This window comes from Bombus vancouverensis, chromosome 12 (assembly GCF_051014615.1).
Source record: "Bombus vancouverensis nearcticus chromosome 12, iyBomVanc1_principal, whole genome shotgun sequence".
NCBI lineage: Eukaryota > Metazoa > Arthropoda > Insecta > Hymenoptera > Apidae > Bombus > Bombus vancouverensis.
The window spans coordinates 3,696,000-3,713,872 of NC_134922.1; the positions used below are offsets into that span (position 1 = coordinate 3,696,000).

Below are 17,873 nucleotides of genomic sequence, written 5' to 3' on the forward strand. Positions count from 1 at the left end.
TTACTTTACATTGGTACAGCTATTTAAGTTGTTATTCATTATAGCAGTTTTATCTCTTCAACGATGTACCTACATACGTTCATATGCCACTGTCGAAGATGTGATCTCTGACCGTCAAATAGACGGTTGGAGGTCATTATCCCTTATCTTGCCTGTCTGGTCAATATTATCGACCCTGACAATAGTGCAAGAGGTTCCGTGGTTGATTCACGATTGTTCCCATAGAAACGTACCGCGTGATCGAATCGCGACCGCGCGTTCCTTTCGCATTTAACATAAGCCACACGTGTGTGTACTTGTCAGGTGAACCTTGTACAGTCTTGCAGGCCTACCGCAGTCTCAAATATTGACACGACCTGTGATGAACTCGGGCAATGTCTTTTGACATCTAAGGGTTTCAAATTCGCGCCGGAAGTCGTCGCGCACCGAAACATTGGATGGTTCATCGCCCGGAGATCGAAAACGGCTAAATAGGTAAAACTGCCGTGCGTTAGCATTAAATAAGGACTGATTGATGTAGGTTCTGTTTTATTTTTTCCCTACGTATTTGACCGTATCCTCATTACTGAACGTGCAAATCTCATTTCGCGCGAAACGTGTCGCGCGCCAACAATGATCGGGAGAACGTCATTAGTGGAACAAAAAAGGATCCAATGGGCGAGAGAGAGAGGTAGGTCTCGAAATTCCAATCATACGAATGATCCTATACTCGATAATCTTGAAAAAAAATGTAGCATCCTTGAAATTTGCTCGGAATGATCGTAGATATTGAAAAATATGAAAACTGAAGTTGCAATAATATATTTGATACAAAAATAGCATATCGCGTGCTGTGTACCGTATCGGAATCGTAGTAAATTTAGATGGAAATGTAAATTACATCAAATCATATGAAATCTTAATACAAGTAGCCGGTAGAGAATACAAAATAATGTACATTTATATACAAACTGAATTAAATATCAGAGAGATATTAGCATGAAAATATGATAATATTGCGCGGCAAATTAATACTTTATACGGATACTGTAGAAGAAATGGCACGTCTTGGCGGAAGTTGGGGTCTTCTGAAAAATAACATCAATATCCGCACCAATATCCGGTAAGTATCGAATACCAAAAATACAATAAATGGAAAAGTCACGATAAATTTTGTTGTTTTAAAATTTTCATTCAAAAACACCAAGGCTATTTAATAAATATATTTTTTAATTGAATTTATTCTAAGTACAGAGTAAGTCGTGTAAGAAACTATTAAGAAGATGATGTTTAAGTAATCAAATAGACATTACGTATAATTATTTTTCAATTGCTCGTGTTTTCGTATATAGCTTAAAATAATATTTAGATACTGGAGGAGTAGATCAAGGATATTTCATTAGTTAAACGGATTATCCTATAACCAGAAACTTTCATAATTATACAATTAGATGTTACCAAAGCTAAATCAGTTTCAGCTGGATTTCTGGTTTTTGCAACATTGAAAGTTTAAATAAAGATATTATTGTATCCAAGAGATTGGCAATCCGAGTGACGAGTTAACTCGTCTTTCTAGGTTAATACGTTAATATAGTAAGCATTATGAACTTAAATTCTATATAAAAGCTTCAGAATTTTGTTAAATTATTCAAAAACTCATCAACAATCGAATAAGGTCAATGTACTCGTACCTAATTCATTAAATTAGCGATATTAAATAAACGTGTTCAATGTTAGCCAGACAGGCTCGCATCGATCCGATTGTAAATCAAGGTGTTTCTATTACTATTGTACGATGTATTAATAAAACCTGTAACGCAGCACCTATCCGAATGGCGCAAGAATGTCCTTGACGGTAACGAAAGACAAGCAATCGCCCTCGAAACCTTTTCGTGCTGCTGGACATTACGGAAGTACCGTCAGCCTGAAGAGTCTGGTGACAGAGAGTTCCGGAAACGGCGGCACGAGCGTAAAATGTCTGGATTGCAATGGTGGTAGCTTGATAAATCTGCACGAGCAGTCGGAAGTTTCGCAGATTAGACACAGAAGTCCGAGCTTGCCACCGATTTATAACAAGGATCAGCAACAATATCATTGTCAGGTTCGTCCGTGCAATACGCTTAACATAGAGACTGAAACATATATCAACATACAGGGGCTCACAAAAATATTCGAATACTTTCAATGATTTTGACCAGGAATAACGATTATAAATTATAAATTACAAATTGTAACGGTATACATTATTTATTAGACATATGATTTTTATTAAATAAAAGATATTGTAAAACGATAAATATATAAATATATAGGGAAGGTAAGCGAACAACAAAATATGTAGATGCAGAATTTAAGATGACCGTAATTTCTTTTTATGCTTGAATATTCGTAACATTGTCCTACTTTTTACGCTACATATGCGCGCTTACGTATTGTGTATAATTGATTATTTTTGAATATTCATTACGTAAAATTTGTTCTAAATGCCGTTCTATACGATAACGGAATAACAAATGAGCACGTGTTTTTAATTGCCGCTTCGAGACTGTGTTGAAAGTTATACGTGATTGTGTGTTACTCGTGAGGGGAAAGCAAAAGTAAGGCAGTCTGGCAAATCGATTCTTATCTTCCAAGCAAAGTTCACTCACCTCTTGACTACTCCTTGCCCGTATATGACCAAGTTTCTTACCAAAATTACATACTTTGTACATACTCCAATTTTCATATCGAATGTACATAGGACATGCAATAACTACCAAACCTGGTGCAACACTATTTAAGACTGAGTAACTTTTTTAAAACTGGACCAAACGACCAAATTCAGTCTAAAAGGTGTTGCGACACTTTTGGAAGTCACTGTATGTGTAAAGTTGAAGCAATTACATATATTTGATGTATATTATTGTAGTTTCAGCTAGAAGAAAATTACAATGCTACATAACGAGTTATATGTATATACAATTTAAGATAGTTACATATTTTCAAAATTCATATAAAATAACAATATAGCAGTATTTAAAAAATTGATTTGCCTTTGCACAGATACTTATATAAAATCAATTTAAATATCTTCAACGCAATCAATAACGTAATAAATAACATGAGTACTTAAGGAAATATAGCTGTACTTTTAAAATAGAAAATAATTCTTTTCCTGCAAAGCATTTATAAAAACTGTTCTCGTTAAAATAACGAAACGCGATAAAGGCAAAGCAATCGTATTCACTTAAGCTTAAACCTATGTCAAGATAGCAAACAGGCCCTACAAATCTCAAAAGTCGATACAGAACCCTATCACCGTTTGTCGTCCCTGTCTCGTACTGGTACAGTAATCATATCCAACTATGAGTATATGTATACGTATATGCGCGTTAAAGGGAACACGATATTCAGATTGATGAAAAAGTAGGGAATTGCTCTCTCGTCACGCGAACCATTTTATCTTTACCTTTATAGAACAAATTCATTGCTTCGTATTTTAGGGCCAACAACGAGACTTCGCTACAGAAGGCTTACACTACCATTCCGAGAAACGTCGACTTTACGATCGTTACGAGAATTCAAAAAACAATCATTACGGCTCGCAAGGTGAAGAACGCGAAGGGGAAACTTCCGGTTATGCCAGCGACTCTGTAGACGTACCCGTGTCAGCGAAAGGAAGTAAGTTCGTATGGTAGATTTTGGAGTAAGAAGCTTAACATATTGTATCATACAGTAAGTACCAGATCGTATTGCATAAGTTCATGACACGCTAGAGTATGTCTTCTACGAATTCGATTTTTGGAATCATCTTGTCCTTACCTTAAGCTATTTATTTTTTATTATTAGTTATTACAGTTTCTTACATATGTATGTGGAAGTGTTATGTTCGATTTTTTAAAAAAGAAGCATTCACATTTGCCGATAAAATATTTGCTTTTAAATAACAGGTAATTTCCTGTTTGATTCTCTAGCGCTGTTGCCCAGTTGCAAACCACTAGGAGCGGACATGACCGAAAGGACGTGGCAGAATCCTTATCACACAACACCTGAAAATTCATTACCACCATCGAGGAGATTATCTGATGGTAGAATAGGCGAACTTAACAGGCCAAGATGGGGCAGTGTCTGGGGTCAGGAGACTACACGAGGAGATCCACCACCACCGTCTTGGTTGTCAAGATTGGGACATTCGAGCCAAGTATGACTATCAGAAATACCTTGTAACTCGATTTCGATAACTATTTAATACTAATTTAAATCAATAGAACAAATATCGTATCTTCTATTGATATATATCATGTTAACTATTATCTTCTATGATCAGAATTTGTAACTTTATATTAATATTTATCAAGGTTTTGGTTATTAATCACGAGAGTGCGAGTAGTTCAGACAGCTCAACGGTGGGCTCGATCGGATCCGATAACAAGACTTATCTTCGTGGTCAAAATATTCCTGTTGATGCACAAATTCTTCAAGAACGAGAAGTAAGAAGACAAAAAGCTCTAGAACTTCAGAGCGCGATTAAAAAACAACTTGAAGAAAAGGATCGACAAAGGAAAGAAGAGAAGGAGCGACGTCTGAGGGAGGAACGATTAGAGGAAGAACGAATCAAACGAGAAAGGGAAAAAGAGAAGGAAAGGTATAAATATATTGAGTTTATTTTTACAACGGATTATACGTGTCTCTACCAAGTAAACACACGTATAATTAGTTCAATAAGTCTATACGAAATCATCTTTATCCTAGATTTGAGGAAGAACAAAGAAAATTAAAAGACCGAGAAGCGGCTAAATTAAGACAAGCCGAGGCGATGCGTGAAGTGTTAGAAGCAGCAGAGCGTTTAGCAAAGGAACAAAAGAAATTTCGGCGAAAGTGCGAAAAAAATAGCGAAGAGAATCCCATTGCATCTCTTAAAAACTGTGAATCCAATATTTCGAATGAAAACCAGGTCGGTCAAAATTGCGCGAGTGCAGGAAGTCAACAGAATCTACCTTCTAATAATGACGACGTTGAAAACAAAACTGTCGAGAAAGAAACATCAAATACAGGAGAATATAGTAATGTTGATAACAATAGTAACAAAACACACAATGACAATACCGATGACAATAATACGATGAACAAATCAGAACAAAATATGGATGACATAAAACCAGTCCAAGTTCCTGTTAGCAAAGACGTAGCCATTGTGCTAAGTGGTCGACTCGAAGATTCGGAACTACTCAGCAAGGCAAATCTACAATTGGTCAACTTGGTGTTGACTCCAACACCAAGAAGATTAGAAAATAATTCGAACAGTAATTTATCTGTAGGCTTGAATACCTTCATACAGAATATAGGCAGTTCGAACTTTACCCCAAATTCCTCCAGGATATCATCGATGATCGTAGAGAATAGATTACTCACGCCAAGCAAGTACAGAGCTATAAATGGCCGAGATTTCGGTACGCAAACAGATATAGAGAAAAATGTTCAGGATTTTCCGGAGAAAGTGCAGGACTTGACCACTAAGGATACTTCTATGAAGGACCGCAAGGATGCAACGAATGCTATTAAGAGGGACATTGAAAAGTGAGTCGTAATATGATGCATTGAATCACTTCAAAACTTGAAGAGTCGTAGAGGATATTATTCTTCTGTCTTGCAAATAGAAGCGGTAATTATGATTTCATTTCGTTTCTCGAAATTCTATTTTTTACACACTTTATTACACAATTATTTTTATTTTATATTACTATCTTTTTTGTATATTTATTTGCATGTATATACATTATTTATTATTACACAAGTTATGCTTGCTTTCGCTATATTTGGGTGTTTATAAATATGCAAATATTTTATTTTCTAACTAACATTTGCATGGTATTGAATGTTATGCGCAATGTTTCGTTAATTTAAAAGGTCTGCTAACGTTGGATTGGCGGAAGACATTATCGTAAAAACTTTTCGTCGGTCGAAACCTCAACCTAGAAGAGCTATCGAATCTAGACCACAGTGGAATGCTAATAGGTAATTTTTAATAATGTTTAAACATAGATTAATATTTAATTAAAGTTTATCTCATCGCAGTACGAAAGATGTTTAAATATCGTTAATTTCTTAGACCTGGAACTCGATATCGCACGCAAAGCGAAAAAGATCCTCATTATCAACGACGATTGCGATTGAGGAGACGTCAAGTTGAATCCAGCGATGAACGTTCTAGGTACACGTAATTCTTATTAATATTTCGATTCGTGCATTAAAAATATTATATTAGAAATATTATAACAGATAATCAACTGTGTTTTTTGATAGATCGCCATCTCCTGACAGAAGAAAGTTTATGAATATTAAATCGAAAATTCGAACATTAAATAGATCAAAATTAAAAGTTGACAACTATGACGCAGATCTCTCAATGGATAGTTTGAACTCTATCATACCATTGAGAACTGACAAGAATGGGAGAATCACTATCGAAGAGAATAGGAACGAGCAAAGTGATAAAACTCGATTGAACAATGTTCATATTAATAATACTGACAATAAAGGATCACGAAATGACAATTCTAATATTTGGTGCGGACAAGAAATTCTATCTAAATTATCTACTTTGAAAAACGTACGTGTCGTATAACGATATAGAGACGCTTTTAAGTATATTAGTGTTCCATAAATTGATATATGTAAATCTATCTTGCAGGGTCTTTTAATGAAACAGATCGAATGGGATTCCGAGAGATGCCTAATCTCTCCCGTTGCATCAGAGATCTTTTAACAAAAACCAAACAATCGCGTTTTTGTTCACATTTTCGTTTCTTTCGTTTTATATTTGTAGAAAACGAATTTGTACAGACAGCATAAAATAAGGAAGGAATAATGATTTACGTATCGGAAAATGAGATCTGAATATTTTTCTTGGATTGCAGATATAAATAATGGCCTTCCAATTGGACGATCTTCTAAAAGAAGATAAGAAGGATGCAAATTTATTACCTGATCTAAGTAAAGCAACCTGTAATTCTCAAGAAGAATTCCGGCGACTGCTCGAAAATTGCCCTGAATTTAAAATTAAACCGGAAAAGGTTGGAGCAATACGAATAATTTAACTGTCCCTCTACGATTGCGTACGATTAAGATCCTTTGACGGTGTAATAAAATGACAAAAAATTCACTATCAAAATCTGAAAATTCTATTCCCTGATAATTATGGAATAATTATGGTAATAGGTAAAAAAAGATGATGCAAAAGTGCGCGATAAAGAATTTTCCTGGAAACCAACCAGAAGAGAACTGAAAGCATTTGGAAAGGAATGGAATTATGGAAATCCGATACCTCCAGACATGAGAGCTTTGAATCTTCACGAGTTACAACAGGTTGCTATTGATTGGAGAATGTTAACGCCGATCAGACCAAAGTATCGACAAGACGAAGAAATGTTTTCTAGATTGGTATTTATTTTATTTAGGCCTCGTAATCCCGCACACACCAATCAAATTAACTTTTGAAACATTTTTTTACATCTGTAGATCCCTCATTTTATACCAATAAACTTTTGTTTGAAACATTTCGAACTATCAGAGCCAACTTGAATATTTGATGATTCGTAGATTGCCCTACATTAATAGCTTTAATCTGTGAATATTATTATTTATGTGTAGCGTTTTGGGAACCATATTTTTAAAATTAAGTAGTATCTTTAGGTCGTATAGTTATTTTATATTGTATTACGTTCTCTTTCTCAGGTAGAAATGGGAAAACTAGAAGCAAAAACAATTGCTAAAGAACGACGATCAATTATAAGCCCCATTAGACGCAGTAAAAACCGTGCCGGTATGATCGAAAGTAGCGTAAAAACGTGTGCTGAGTGTGGAGAAGAATATTGCTTTGGTGAATTTTGTGGCGATGTTCTGTACGATTTATTTGTGAGGGTAACTGTTACGATTCAGCAGCCGAAAGTGAAAGTGTCCGCCGACACAGAAGCGATAATAGCTAATATGGATCGTAAAAAGAAACACAAGAGGAAGAAAAGAATTAAGAATAAAAACAGATCGTCCAGAAAGAATAGTAAATTGTTAATTAGACACAAAGGAATGAAATCTGCTGATTTGGGAAGAAAGAGCAATAAAGTCAAGATCGAGAACGAGGGCGATTCGAAGCCTGTTAAACCATTCAAAAGGAAATGCAGCAAATACCCTAAAAAAGGATTTCGAAAATAAGCGTAGAAAGTAACATTTAGGGAAACTAGAAAAACGAATTTAAGTAAATGATTGTTTTCAATAATGAAAGTGAAATATGATAATTATAAATGTAAAACGTGTGTATTCTAACGATATTGTTTGTGTTCCCAACGATGAGTAGATTAATTAGTAAAAAAAAAAAGTATAGATACTGTATAAGTTTATATAATGTAAATAATTTCATGTAGAAAGTAGAAACTAAAAGAGAATAATGAAGGAACAGTTGATGAAAAAGTAAAATGAGAAACGAGGTTCTGTACGTTTTATTATTTGTCTATATTCTGTGGTCCCTTGAAAGTTGGAATAAACTAGCCTTACTTATACAATATTTAAAAACTGTAATGACAATTAAATATGTACAAAACATTCATTGTAACGATAATTAGTGGGCGGGCGCAGTGAATGGTTGCAACTGAATGTTGAAAAATATAATTTTTATTCCTCATTTCATTTACCTCTTTTTACCTCTTCTTTATTTTGTAATGCATTATTTTTTTCGCTTATACTTCTATCTAAAAAATGTCACAATCAAAAATGTAAGTACGGAACGAGAAATATTCTATTTTCGCATTTGTACCGATTGCGCGATTTTTTTTTTTTTTTGTAGTAGCTTTGATCATGTACTTTAAACTTACAGCTACGAAATATTTATATTGCAAGGACTTATATAAACTTTCAGAATTTATAATGATATCATAATTCAAATAAGAATATGCAGCCCTTGGAAACAGAATATTTCTCTTGAATTATGTTTTTTCCATCAATTTTGAAAGAAAATTCCATTTATATCGATTTCAACATTAAATCGTACGCTATATATAATATTTGAACTGACTGAAATACACGCATTTTACACAAATATATTTATATAGATATCGTAATATCAGTAACTACGTTAACACTTTTGGTGAATAAAATACATCGTGAATAACCATGACATTTCTGTTTCACGGAATAATATCCTTTTATCTAGTCTACACTTGGTTTCCTTTATTCTATATTCGATATTTCTATTATGATCAGAGTCCAGGTGCATCACTACCAGATTAATAATATTGCAAGCGTTAGGCCACTAAACTTAACTTCGTATCGTACATTTATTTATATGAGGAGAAAGACTTTCTTTAGAAAAAAATATTTCAGTTACTTTGAACTACGCTCAAGCAAAATATCGACGTCACGTTATAATCACTATATGTAACTACAGTAGTCTCATTAAGCTACAATCAAAGTACATGTATGTATGTTTAAAAATATAGTTAATTTCGTTGGACACTGATCGACACTTTTGAAATATCTCTACAATCATACTTGTATAGACCACGTTATTCAATCACTAGTTTTTCAAGCTACTACCACTTCAGTATACAATATAATTGCACATACGTATATATTTAATTAGAAAGAACATTGCTGATTAATATATTATACATATATACAATAGCGATAATATTTTTTTAATCATAATCAGTACAATTAAATTTAGTTTTGTTGGAAAGACTTCCTTATATCATTAGTATTTAATTTTTGTGTAATTCTTTTTTTTTTATTAGGATCTTGCGATAGCAACAGTTTTATAGTGATTTTTACATCGATATTTAATTACTCGATAGACGAGTAAAGTGCATATAAATATTATTCAAAATATGATATCCTTCTATCAACATGATTTTAAAAACTCCCTTAATTTCCAGGCTGATTAACTGAATTAACTTCGCCTCTTTGTCATTGTGTCGTCACGCGAGTTAGTAACCCGAAGAATATTACATACAAAAATATGATGATATTAAATACCTAGACCGCATGATTCAGTAACTACTCAAATTGTCCCAATCGTTGAACTTAAGTACACCAATGATTATTTGGTAAATATAAACATTTCTTACGACCAGCGTTGAACAATAACATTACATAATCGTTCATAATATAAAACTATCCTTCGTTCATAATATAAAACTATAATTAATTACATTTAGCTTTACTCAATCAATTGTCCACTTAAATATATAAGTTTAATACAGCTGTAACACTGAATATGGATAGTATACACGCAACATGAATTATTTAAGCGATGTTTGCATTTATAGTTGCAATAGAAACAAAATAAAGACTACATTTTTTACTTTTCTTTAGTGCCGTTTATACCTTAAACAACGAAATGTAACAACTCGTACTAGTAAGAAAAATCGTTATTTCAACACTGATCATAACGCCTGTAGAAAAATCTTTACATTCCGTATGTTTCCTTTTTATTACTTCAATTATAGTTGAATAGGTACTTCCAACAATTCGTTTGAATAATTACGTATAGGAAAGTAAAATTATAAAAATGCAGAGTGCTTGCTACATAAAATTAGAAATGTAGAGACGATATATTTATAAATAATCGAAAGATGAATATTAAAGTCTTTTCATTGCCAAAAATTATTATACAACAGTTGCCCATAGTAAAGTATAACATATACTTTTGGCACTCGATGGGGTCACTCGATACAAGCGACTATATTTCATTGGATTTTACATAATAATAACGATCCGTGGTTCCACACTATATGTATATAGAATTGAAGCTCGTTCGAAAAAATTGTATTTAAATAAAGAAACCTTTCTTCAAAGTATCAATATTTTATAACAAAGAATTTTTTAAAATATGTGAAATACTAAAATCTTTAATACCTTGTATGTATATCTCAAAACATACAGGTAGAATGAATATTTTGTGAAAATATATTAAGGGTAAAAGTACAAAATATGGAGAGCTATTTAAACGAATATTTTTTCATTTTCTTTTTATAAGTAAAAGCTATAAATGATAATATTATTTAATAGTACTATTTTACAACGTTCATGTAACGCTCAGGTATACAGTATACTTATCACAATATTTCATTCGCCATACACCCTAAATATTCTTTCTTTATCTTTACATATTAACATACAACACTAATTAGTAAATTGTTTCGAGCAAATGACGTTACAATGCAACTCCTATATTAATTATTACGCATTTAATCGCGATAACGCGATTGCAACTAACATCATTTTTCGATTTCAAATTTTTGTCTTTTCATTTTTTCAGAAAATAGAAGCCAAAAAACTCTGAATATAGTACTCAATTTTAATGTTTTCTTTAAAGATATTCTTAATATTTAATTCTTCTTTCAAGACATTACTTCTCTTATAGAGTTTAACTCTTGCATTTCCATATGCGATATTACTATATATAACGTAGATATTAACGATTAAATTACATTAGTTAAAAAGACTATTCGGAGAAAACCTTTAATGTATAATCAATATACTCACTATATTTTATACATGGCATAAAATGTGAACGGCTGGATTAGATTGTTCGTAAAAAATTAAAAGACAACATAATAACTTTGATTATTTGATCCACGTTTGATCATACTCGTTAATAAGACTTCCTTCAGATTTTTGTTCAGTAGAATTATTCTTATACATGAAAAGATAATATTTGCAGTACCTTCTTTTCTATTAAATATATTTAATAACGAGACACTTTGAAAGTCAGAACACAATTTTATTCTTATTAAATCACATAATATAATTGGTAAAAGTATTTTAGGTATGAATTAAATATTTTTTATATTTTTAAGTATTATACATGCCTACTGGTATTATATAAACACTAAAATCCGAAAACAAAAATATATATAATTATATATTGTACAAATAAATAATGAATAAAATTCAGTTATCTCAATTAAAACAATCTATTTTAATTAATAAATTAATCATATGTAATTGTATATTGACTTTCATTGTACCTCGTTTTACTTCTCTTCATAACTTGGCACAAATTTTGTCACAGGTTCGCATATGCTTATAAATACATATCAATCCTTAAAATTCGTTACTGATGTACTTTTTATGATAAAATATTACATACAGTTTATTATTACAAAGTATATAATTTTGGATCTATATGATGGAATAAATTACCCGCTATCAAGTATAAGAAAATATTTCTCTCAGTACATTGAAAATGACATGTACATCAGTAATGCAAACTTTTCTCCATAAGAGATTGTCCTGCACTTTATTATTGTTTTGAAATATATCTCATACTTTCTAAGTTTTGGCTTTCAACCGTTCGCATCTATAACATTTGAATTACTTATAATGCATAAAATTAATATTTAAAATATTACTAACGTGGATGCAAACATGTTGCAAAATAACCTAGCAAAAATATTGTTCATAGGACTTGTTGACAAAACGTAAAGGACATAAGTACTATTTGTTAACAATTTATACTTAAAATGAAACTCTTAAAAATACATATTAAAAGATGTAGCTGTAACTCATGGAATACTAATGCATCATTATAGACATATATGAAAATCCTTAAAAGAATAATATATATATAATAACTATTTTATAGTGAAAACTATGACTTATGCCTCTTTCGTTAAATGCAAAGCAGCTTCGTTAAAGCAGATAATTAGTATGTTGAAAAAATCAATAGTTAACAAAGATTTTTTCTGCATACAACGATTTTTGCACCTACAGTCATGTAGCATGTAAAATCGAACTGATCGAACAACCTAGTCCAATTGGCATTATGTACAAGGGGAAGGAACAATTTGGTCAGGTGGTTAATTGGTAAGTCATTTAAAACACACCTGGTAAGTCCGAAATGACACATGTCGTTTGGACCAAGCAGGATTCTCACTCTATTCCTTTTCACGAGGAACGTAATTTTCATCATACTTAATCACCCTCAGTTATCTTTACGAGCCTTTTTTTTACTTTTCTTTTGAGGTTTGGCTTCTGTCCAGACATCTAAAATATGTTTAAAAACACGTTTAAGATTTCTACTCTTGAGATCCAAGAATTTATATTATTATTACAATATTCAAAACTACAAAATTAGATTTATTACAGTGTATAAAATTACCTCCTAGTTCATCAAACACTGGTCCAGTCTTCTCTTGTGTTTGTATAGCTTTAGGACTTTTTCCTTCTGAATTATCTAAATCTTTTTCTGTATTCTCATCCTTCTTTTTTGCTCTTTGTTCTTGAACTTTATTATCTACTTTTGATGTAGGTGGGGTCACTACAGAGGTGTTTTCACTTTCAGAGACTTTCTTAGTCTTCTTTGACTTTCCACTCTTTTTCTCTTCTTTTTCTACCTTTTCATTCTTAAATATAATTAAATTGCATTAATTATTATAATATTAAATATTAAGCATATATATACGAAAATAAACATTTAAATGAACATTTAAAGAATACCTTAGTTTGTTCTTCCTTTTGTTGTTCTTTTTCCTTACTTATTTCCTCGTTGGAAATAGGTGTAAGTATCACATCTTTTTTCTCCTTCTCTTTCAATTCTTTATTTTCTGTTTCCTTAATAACTTTATCTTTAATTTCTGTTTTTTCTGAAACTTTTTGTTTTGTAACTTCTTCATTAATTAAATCAGCCTTTTTAGCATTCTTTTTGTTCTTCTTTGAAGGAGATTCTTCTTCTTTTTTCTTATTTTTCTTATCTTTTCGTGAATAAGCTTGTTCCCAGTCGCCTATATTTTAAAGATAAAATTAATGTTTATCTAGAATATTATTTTAAAAGTCATTTAAAAATATTCAATAGAATGTTACCTTCATCGAAGTCAACTGGCTTCTCTTGGAATAAATTCTTTATATTCTTCTTATTTTTTACTTGTTCAACTTTGTTTTCTTTACCAACTTTTACTATAACTTGATCTTTATCTTTTTTTGTTACAGAAATTTTATTATCTTCTTGTTTTCGTTCTTTCAGCTTTCCTTCAATATCATCTGGTTTAGACACAGCTTTCTTTGTAGCATCCGTTTTTGTTGATACAGATTTTTTAATAGGACTTGGCTTTTCAGTTGTAACTTGGCCATTAACAGATTTCTGCAATATACATAAATTGTTTCAATGAAAATTTAGAATACATAAATTTTTCATTTTTTATAATCTGTATACAGACAAAAAAGAAAATTATATTAATTAAGATTGTCCTAGTTTATGAATTTTTTGAAAATGGATACATAAATGTCTATTATGATACAATGAATAATAAAATATTTTAAAAAAGTAGAGAAAGGGATAATAATATTGATTCTGAACAGCATACACATAATTAAATTGCATTTTACGCATTGAGAAAGACGATAACGAATAATCGTTTTCAACTGGTGATGCCAGCTGATTATCAACCATGTGTTCGTGTAGAAATACTTGCAACAAATAGACAACCATATGGACGGTAAACGATAAAGATTGTTAGATTTGCATTGTAAGTTGATTCGAAAAAAAAAAAGAAAGATATATTGTTTAAATCGTTCACTTATGTCGTGCTAACCTTTTCTTTGATCTTGCTACGTTTCTTGTTGGCAAATTTCCGGTCCACGTCGGAGCCTACCGAAAGTTGTGCAAAAGGTGGTTGTTCGGCTTTCTTGAAACCAAAGACGAAAACGAGAATTGCACATACAAGCACGATACCCACAGGTAACGCATATTGTGAATGCTGAAGCAGCAAGCTGACGTCCATGGCAATACAAAGGACGTGTCAACGTGTGCGAGACCGACGACGGAAATGAGGGACGGCAATAGAGTGACGGCGACAACACATACGGTTACAACTCGACGGTGATCGGTGAACCGAACGCTTAACGCACACGATACAGATCGAATAACTCAAAACATAGCACTCTAGTGGAAGGTCTTCGAATTACTAAATGCCAGGCGGGCGCCGATCTTCGCTGACGCGGCTGTGACATGCCACTAAATAACTCAAACGAGGTCTTATTTCATATATTCACAAAAGTTTCTATGGAAATTAAATAACACATTTACGGATAGCGATACATCAGAATATCATAAAATTAGCGATTATAATTTATCAATAATAGAAGAATAATGTATCATATAAATTTTTCATTCTTTTGTATAGAAAGTACTGAATTTAATCACTTCGCCGCATCGATCCAAAGATCCACGTTACAAGAGTATACATATGTGATTAAAGTTTTCGTAAATGTAAATATGTAGTATGCATTACAATAAGTTCTATCTTGTTTCAAACAAAATATCATAACATAAAATTTCTAGGTATATAAAAAATTTGTCTTTATTAAAATTAGTATTGATTATAAATAATATAATACATATAACATATTAAATATCGTAACATAAAATTACTAGGCGTGTAAAAATTTGTCTTTATTAAAATTAGTATTGATTATAAATAATATAATACATATAACGTATTAAACAAAATTCTTATTAACTTTTTGATATTTTAGCGAACTGTACAACCATTGGCTTATCTTTTAAAATAAAACCATTTGTTTCATTAAGAGCTAATTGTGCTTGTTCTACATTTTGCAATGTGATGAATGCTTGACCCTTCATTCTACCCTCTTGCATAAGTCTCACATCATATCTAAAACAAAATAAATTATTATTAGAAACAATTGTTATTAAATTATATAACAAGCAAATTGCTTCTTATTTAATGCTTACTCAAATTCTGTTTTTAATTCAGGTACTATATATTTTCGGTAAATAAAATGTAGATCCTTCTCTTCAACTTGCTTTGTAAGATTCTTTATATATAAACGATTTGATGGTTTTCCAGGGTGGTAATTTTTAAAAACAGGAAGTAATCTTTGATCTATAATGAACAAAATATAATGAAAAAAAGATTTAACATGTTCTTTCTTTGATTGTTTTGTTATATTTAGAAGAATACAATGTTTTATTGAGAATATAATAATTCTTACCATTAGCCGAAATTCTATTGTTCGCTAATTGATTAGATGTAATTACTTTTTGCTCAACACCCTTAGTATTTTCGCTATTTTCAGCAAAATCAAGGGGTTTAGAAAGCGGAAACATTAACCCAAAGCCACCATCTGCAGCATTGTTTGAATCAGTATTTTCCTCTTTATTTGAAGCATCTAAGAGTTTATCCACCATTTTCAGTTCAATTTTAAGATTTTTTGTTTCACCACGTTGTACTGGCTCAAACATATCTGCTGGTTTTACAACTTTTTGTGTAGAATTTGAAGATGTTATTTGTTTATTTGGATTAATAAATTTTGGAATTTTTAAACGTTTTTTATGTTGTGGACGTTTTCTTTTTACAGGTATAATTTCCATAGGTATTGCATTATCTTCCTCATTTGACTCTATTTCCGATTCCTCTTCTTCTATTTCCTCATTGAAAATATCTATTGTATATTATATATTAAATATATATATATAACTTAAGAAAAGAACATAAGAAGAAGAGAAAATATAATTTCATTACCTTCATTTTCTTTAGTATATAAACTTTCTTTTATAAAAATATCATTATACTTTTCTATATCATAAGCTTCCTTAAGTGCTGGAAATTCTGCTTCTAACTCTTCAAAAGGAGGTGGTAAATTCATCCTATTCATCAAATGTAAAACCTATGTAAACATAAGATAAGATGAATGAATAAAGAATATAGTATATTAAATTATACTTTTATATTATATTTTAATTTCTTCACCTGAGTATAAAATACTGGTTCTTTTAATAATTGTATGGCTATTCTTATTAAAGTGCCTTTTGTTGGTGCTGAATATTTATATTGTATATTTGGTGGAGGTGGCTGAGTAAAAACTTGGTTCATAGTCCAACTATTTAGTTTCTGTAGAAATGTTTGAAAGTTAGATCTGTTTGTGGATTCCTTCTTACTTTCTTCTTTTGTAAGTTTGTTATTATCAACATTATTTTCTGTTTTTTCTATTGACATAGACTTTTTAGCAAATTCAACCGTTAAATATTGTCCTTTGACATTTAATTGATGTAAACGTAACAATGCTTGTGTGGCTATTTCTTGAGATTGGAATTTTGCAAAAGTTATAGTGTACTTTTTAGAAAACCTCAAAGTTCGGGTTTTAGTAGCACCATATTTTTTGAATAATTCATTACGTCGTTCATCAGAAAGTTCTGGTGGCAAATGAAGAATTCTAAGTGTATCTGAGGCCTAAAATAAATAATTTCGTTAATATATTTAATAAGAATAAATATTTTTATTAATATATTTAAAAACGTATTTCTGAATTCCATATAAAATTTAAAAAATAAAATAAAAACCAAAAATACAATGAATCTAAGTAAATATCAAATTATGACAGGTTAAGTATTAATGATATAATTTATAACATAAACTTAATAAAATTTTCATTTCTATTTATAATTTCTCAGTCATATGCATATAAATATATTAAATTACATGTGCTATTTCAGATGACATCCTAAATTTAAAAAATTATCAAATAATGTCAAACTATATTTATGATTATACTGCAGATCGTAAACATAAAGAACTTGTATGGACTATACACATCATCAGAAAGGAAATTATGAACCTGGAGGCTGAAGTCCAGCGACATCTTAAGATATATTAATTAATAAGGCCGCGGCATATTCAATTTTGACAATTTTATTTGCTCCTACTTATAGTTTCTAGAAATTTTACTTAAACTAAAGTTTTTGTTAATTTTATTGTTACCACAAGAACGTAATAAAGATCAAAAACTAGATTAATCCACTAATTATATAATAAACTATAAATATATTTAATAAGTTAGCTACAAAGTTTTTAAATTAAATGTAAGTTTCGCGAAAAGAAGATTTCTGCTTACGTTTATTTTAT

The 17,873-nt window shown here is 30.9% G+C and overlaps 4 protein-coding genes across 4 annotated transcripts; 2 read left to right on the top strand and 2 right to left on the bottom strand.

Moving 5' to 3' along the window:
* The first annotated feature begins 269 nt into the window (after positions 1-269).
* On the top strand, positions 270-6,759 carry LOC117164980 (uncharacterized). The gene is made up of 11 exons (XM_033348424.2): positions 270-670; positions 1,033-1,102; positions 1,801-2,080; positions 3,462-3,639; positions 3,933-4,159; positions 4,317-4,603; positions 4,711-5,535; positions 5,866-5,973; positions 6,068-6,169; positions 6,262-6,568; positions 6,650-6,759. Exons 1-11 carry the CDS (start codon positions 613-615, stop codon positions 6,722-6,724), a joined length of 2,517 nt encoding a protein of 838 aa, XP_033204315.2. The 5' UTR covers positions 270-612; the 3' UTR covers positions 6,725-6,759.
* Positions 6,760-6,882: 123 nt separating this feature from the next.
* Positions 6,883-8,632, top strand: LOC117164978 (uncharacterized). Its single transcript, XM_033348422.2, has 3 exons — positions 6,883-7,031; positions 7,177-7,398; positions 7,693-8,632. Exons 1-3 carry the CDS (start codon positions 6,885-6,887, stop codon positions 8,164-8,166), a joined length of 843 nt encoding a protein of 280 aa, XP_033204313.1. The 5' UTR covers positions 6,883-6,884; the 3' UTR covers positions 8,167-8,632.
* On the bottom strand, positions 8,605-14,916 carry LOC117164977 (uncharacterized). The gene is made up of 5 exons (XM_033348421.2): positions 14,541-14,916; positions 13,813-14,089; positions 13,450-13,733; positions 13,112-13,355; positions 8,605-12,996 (listed from the first exon to the last, which is right to left on the bottom strand). The coding sequence occupies exons 1-5, from the start codon at positions 14,727-14,729 to the stop codon at positions 12,935-12,937; spliced, it is 1,056 nt and encodes a 351-aa protein (XP_033204312.1). The 5' UTR covers positions 14,730-14,916; the 3' UTR covers positions 8,605-12,934.
* A 459-nt stretch (positions 14,917-15,375) lies between these two features.
* LOC117164976 (RNA-binding region-containing protein 3) lies at positions 15,376-17,579 on the bottom strand. The gene is made up of 6 exons (XM_033348418.2): positions 17,451-17,579; positions 16,722-17,201; positions 16,494-16,638; positions 15,964-16,413; positions 15,704-15,854; positions 15,376-15,623 (listed from the first exon to the last, which is right to left on the bottom strand). The coding sequence occupies exons 1-6, from the start codon at positions 17,469-17,471 to the stop codon at positions 15,464-15,466; spliced, it is 1,407 nt and encodes a 468-aa protein (XP_033204309.1). The 5' UTR covers positions 17,472-17,579; the 3' UTR covers positions 15,376-15,463.
* Between the last annotated feature and the right edge of the window lie 294 nt (positions 17,580-17,873).

Coding starts and splice junctions, on each gene's coding strand:
- LOC117164980 (XM_033348424.2), top strand. CDS start 613: ATGATCGGGAGAACGTCATTAGTGGAACAAAAAAGGATCCAATGGGCG. Junction 2,081..3,461: donor AGCAACAATATCATTGTCAG/GTTCGTCCGTGC, acceptor TTCGTATTTTAG/GGCCAACAACGAGACTTCGC. Junction 3,640..3,932: donor ACCCGTGTCAGCGAAAGGAA/GTAAGTTCGTAT, acceptor TTGATTCTCTAG/CGCTGTTGCCCAGTTGCAAA.
- LOC117164978 (XM_033348422.2), top strand. CDS start 6,885: ATGGCCTTCCAATTGGACGATCTTCTAAAAGAAGATAAGAAGGATGCA. Junction 7,032..7,176: donor TTAAAATTAAACCGGAAAAG/GTTGGAGCAATA, acceptor TTATGGTAATAG/GTAAAAAAAGATGATGCAAA. Junction 7,399..7,692: donor AAGAAATGTTTTCTAGATTG/GTATTTATTTTA, acceptor TCTCTTTCTCAG/GTAGAAATGGGAAAACTAGA.
- LOC117164977 (XM_033348421.2), bottom strand. CDS start 14,729: ATGGACGTCAGCTTGCTGCTTCAGCATTCACAATATGCGTTACCTGTG. Junction 14,090..14,540: donor GTAGCAAGATCAAAGAAAAG/GTTAGCACGACA, acceptor TGTATATTGCAG/AAATCTGTTAATGGCCAAGT. Junction 13,734..13,812: donor GCCAGTTGACTTCGATGAAG/GTAACATTCTAT, acceptor TTTAAAATATAG/GCGACTGGGAACAAGCTTAT.
- LOC117164976 (XM_033348418.2), bottom strand. CDS start 17,471: ATGTCATCTGAAATAGCACAT. Junction 16,414..16,493: donor ATATACTAAAGAAAATGAAG/GTAATGAAATTA, acceptor AATATACAATAG/ATATTTTCAATGAGGAAATA. Junction 15,624..15,703: donor GAATTAAAAACAGAATTTGA/GTAAGCATTAAA, acceptor ATTTTGTTTTAG/ATATGATGTGAGACTTATGC.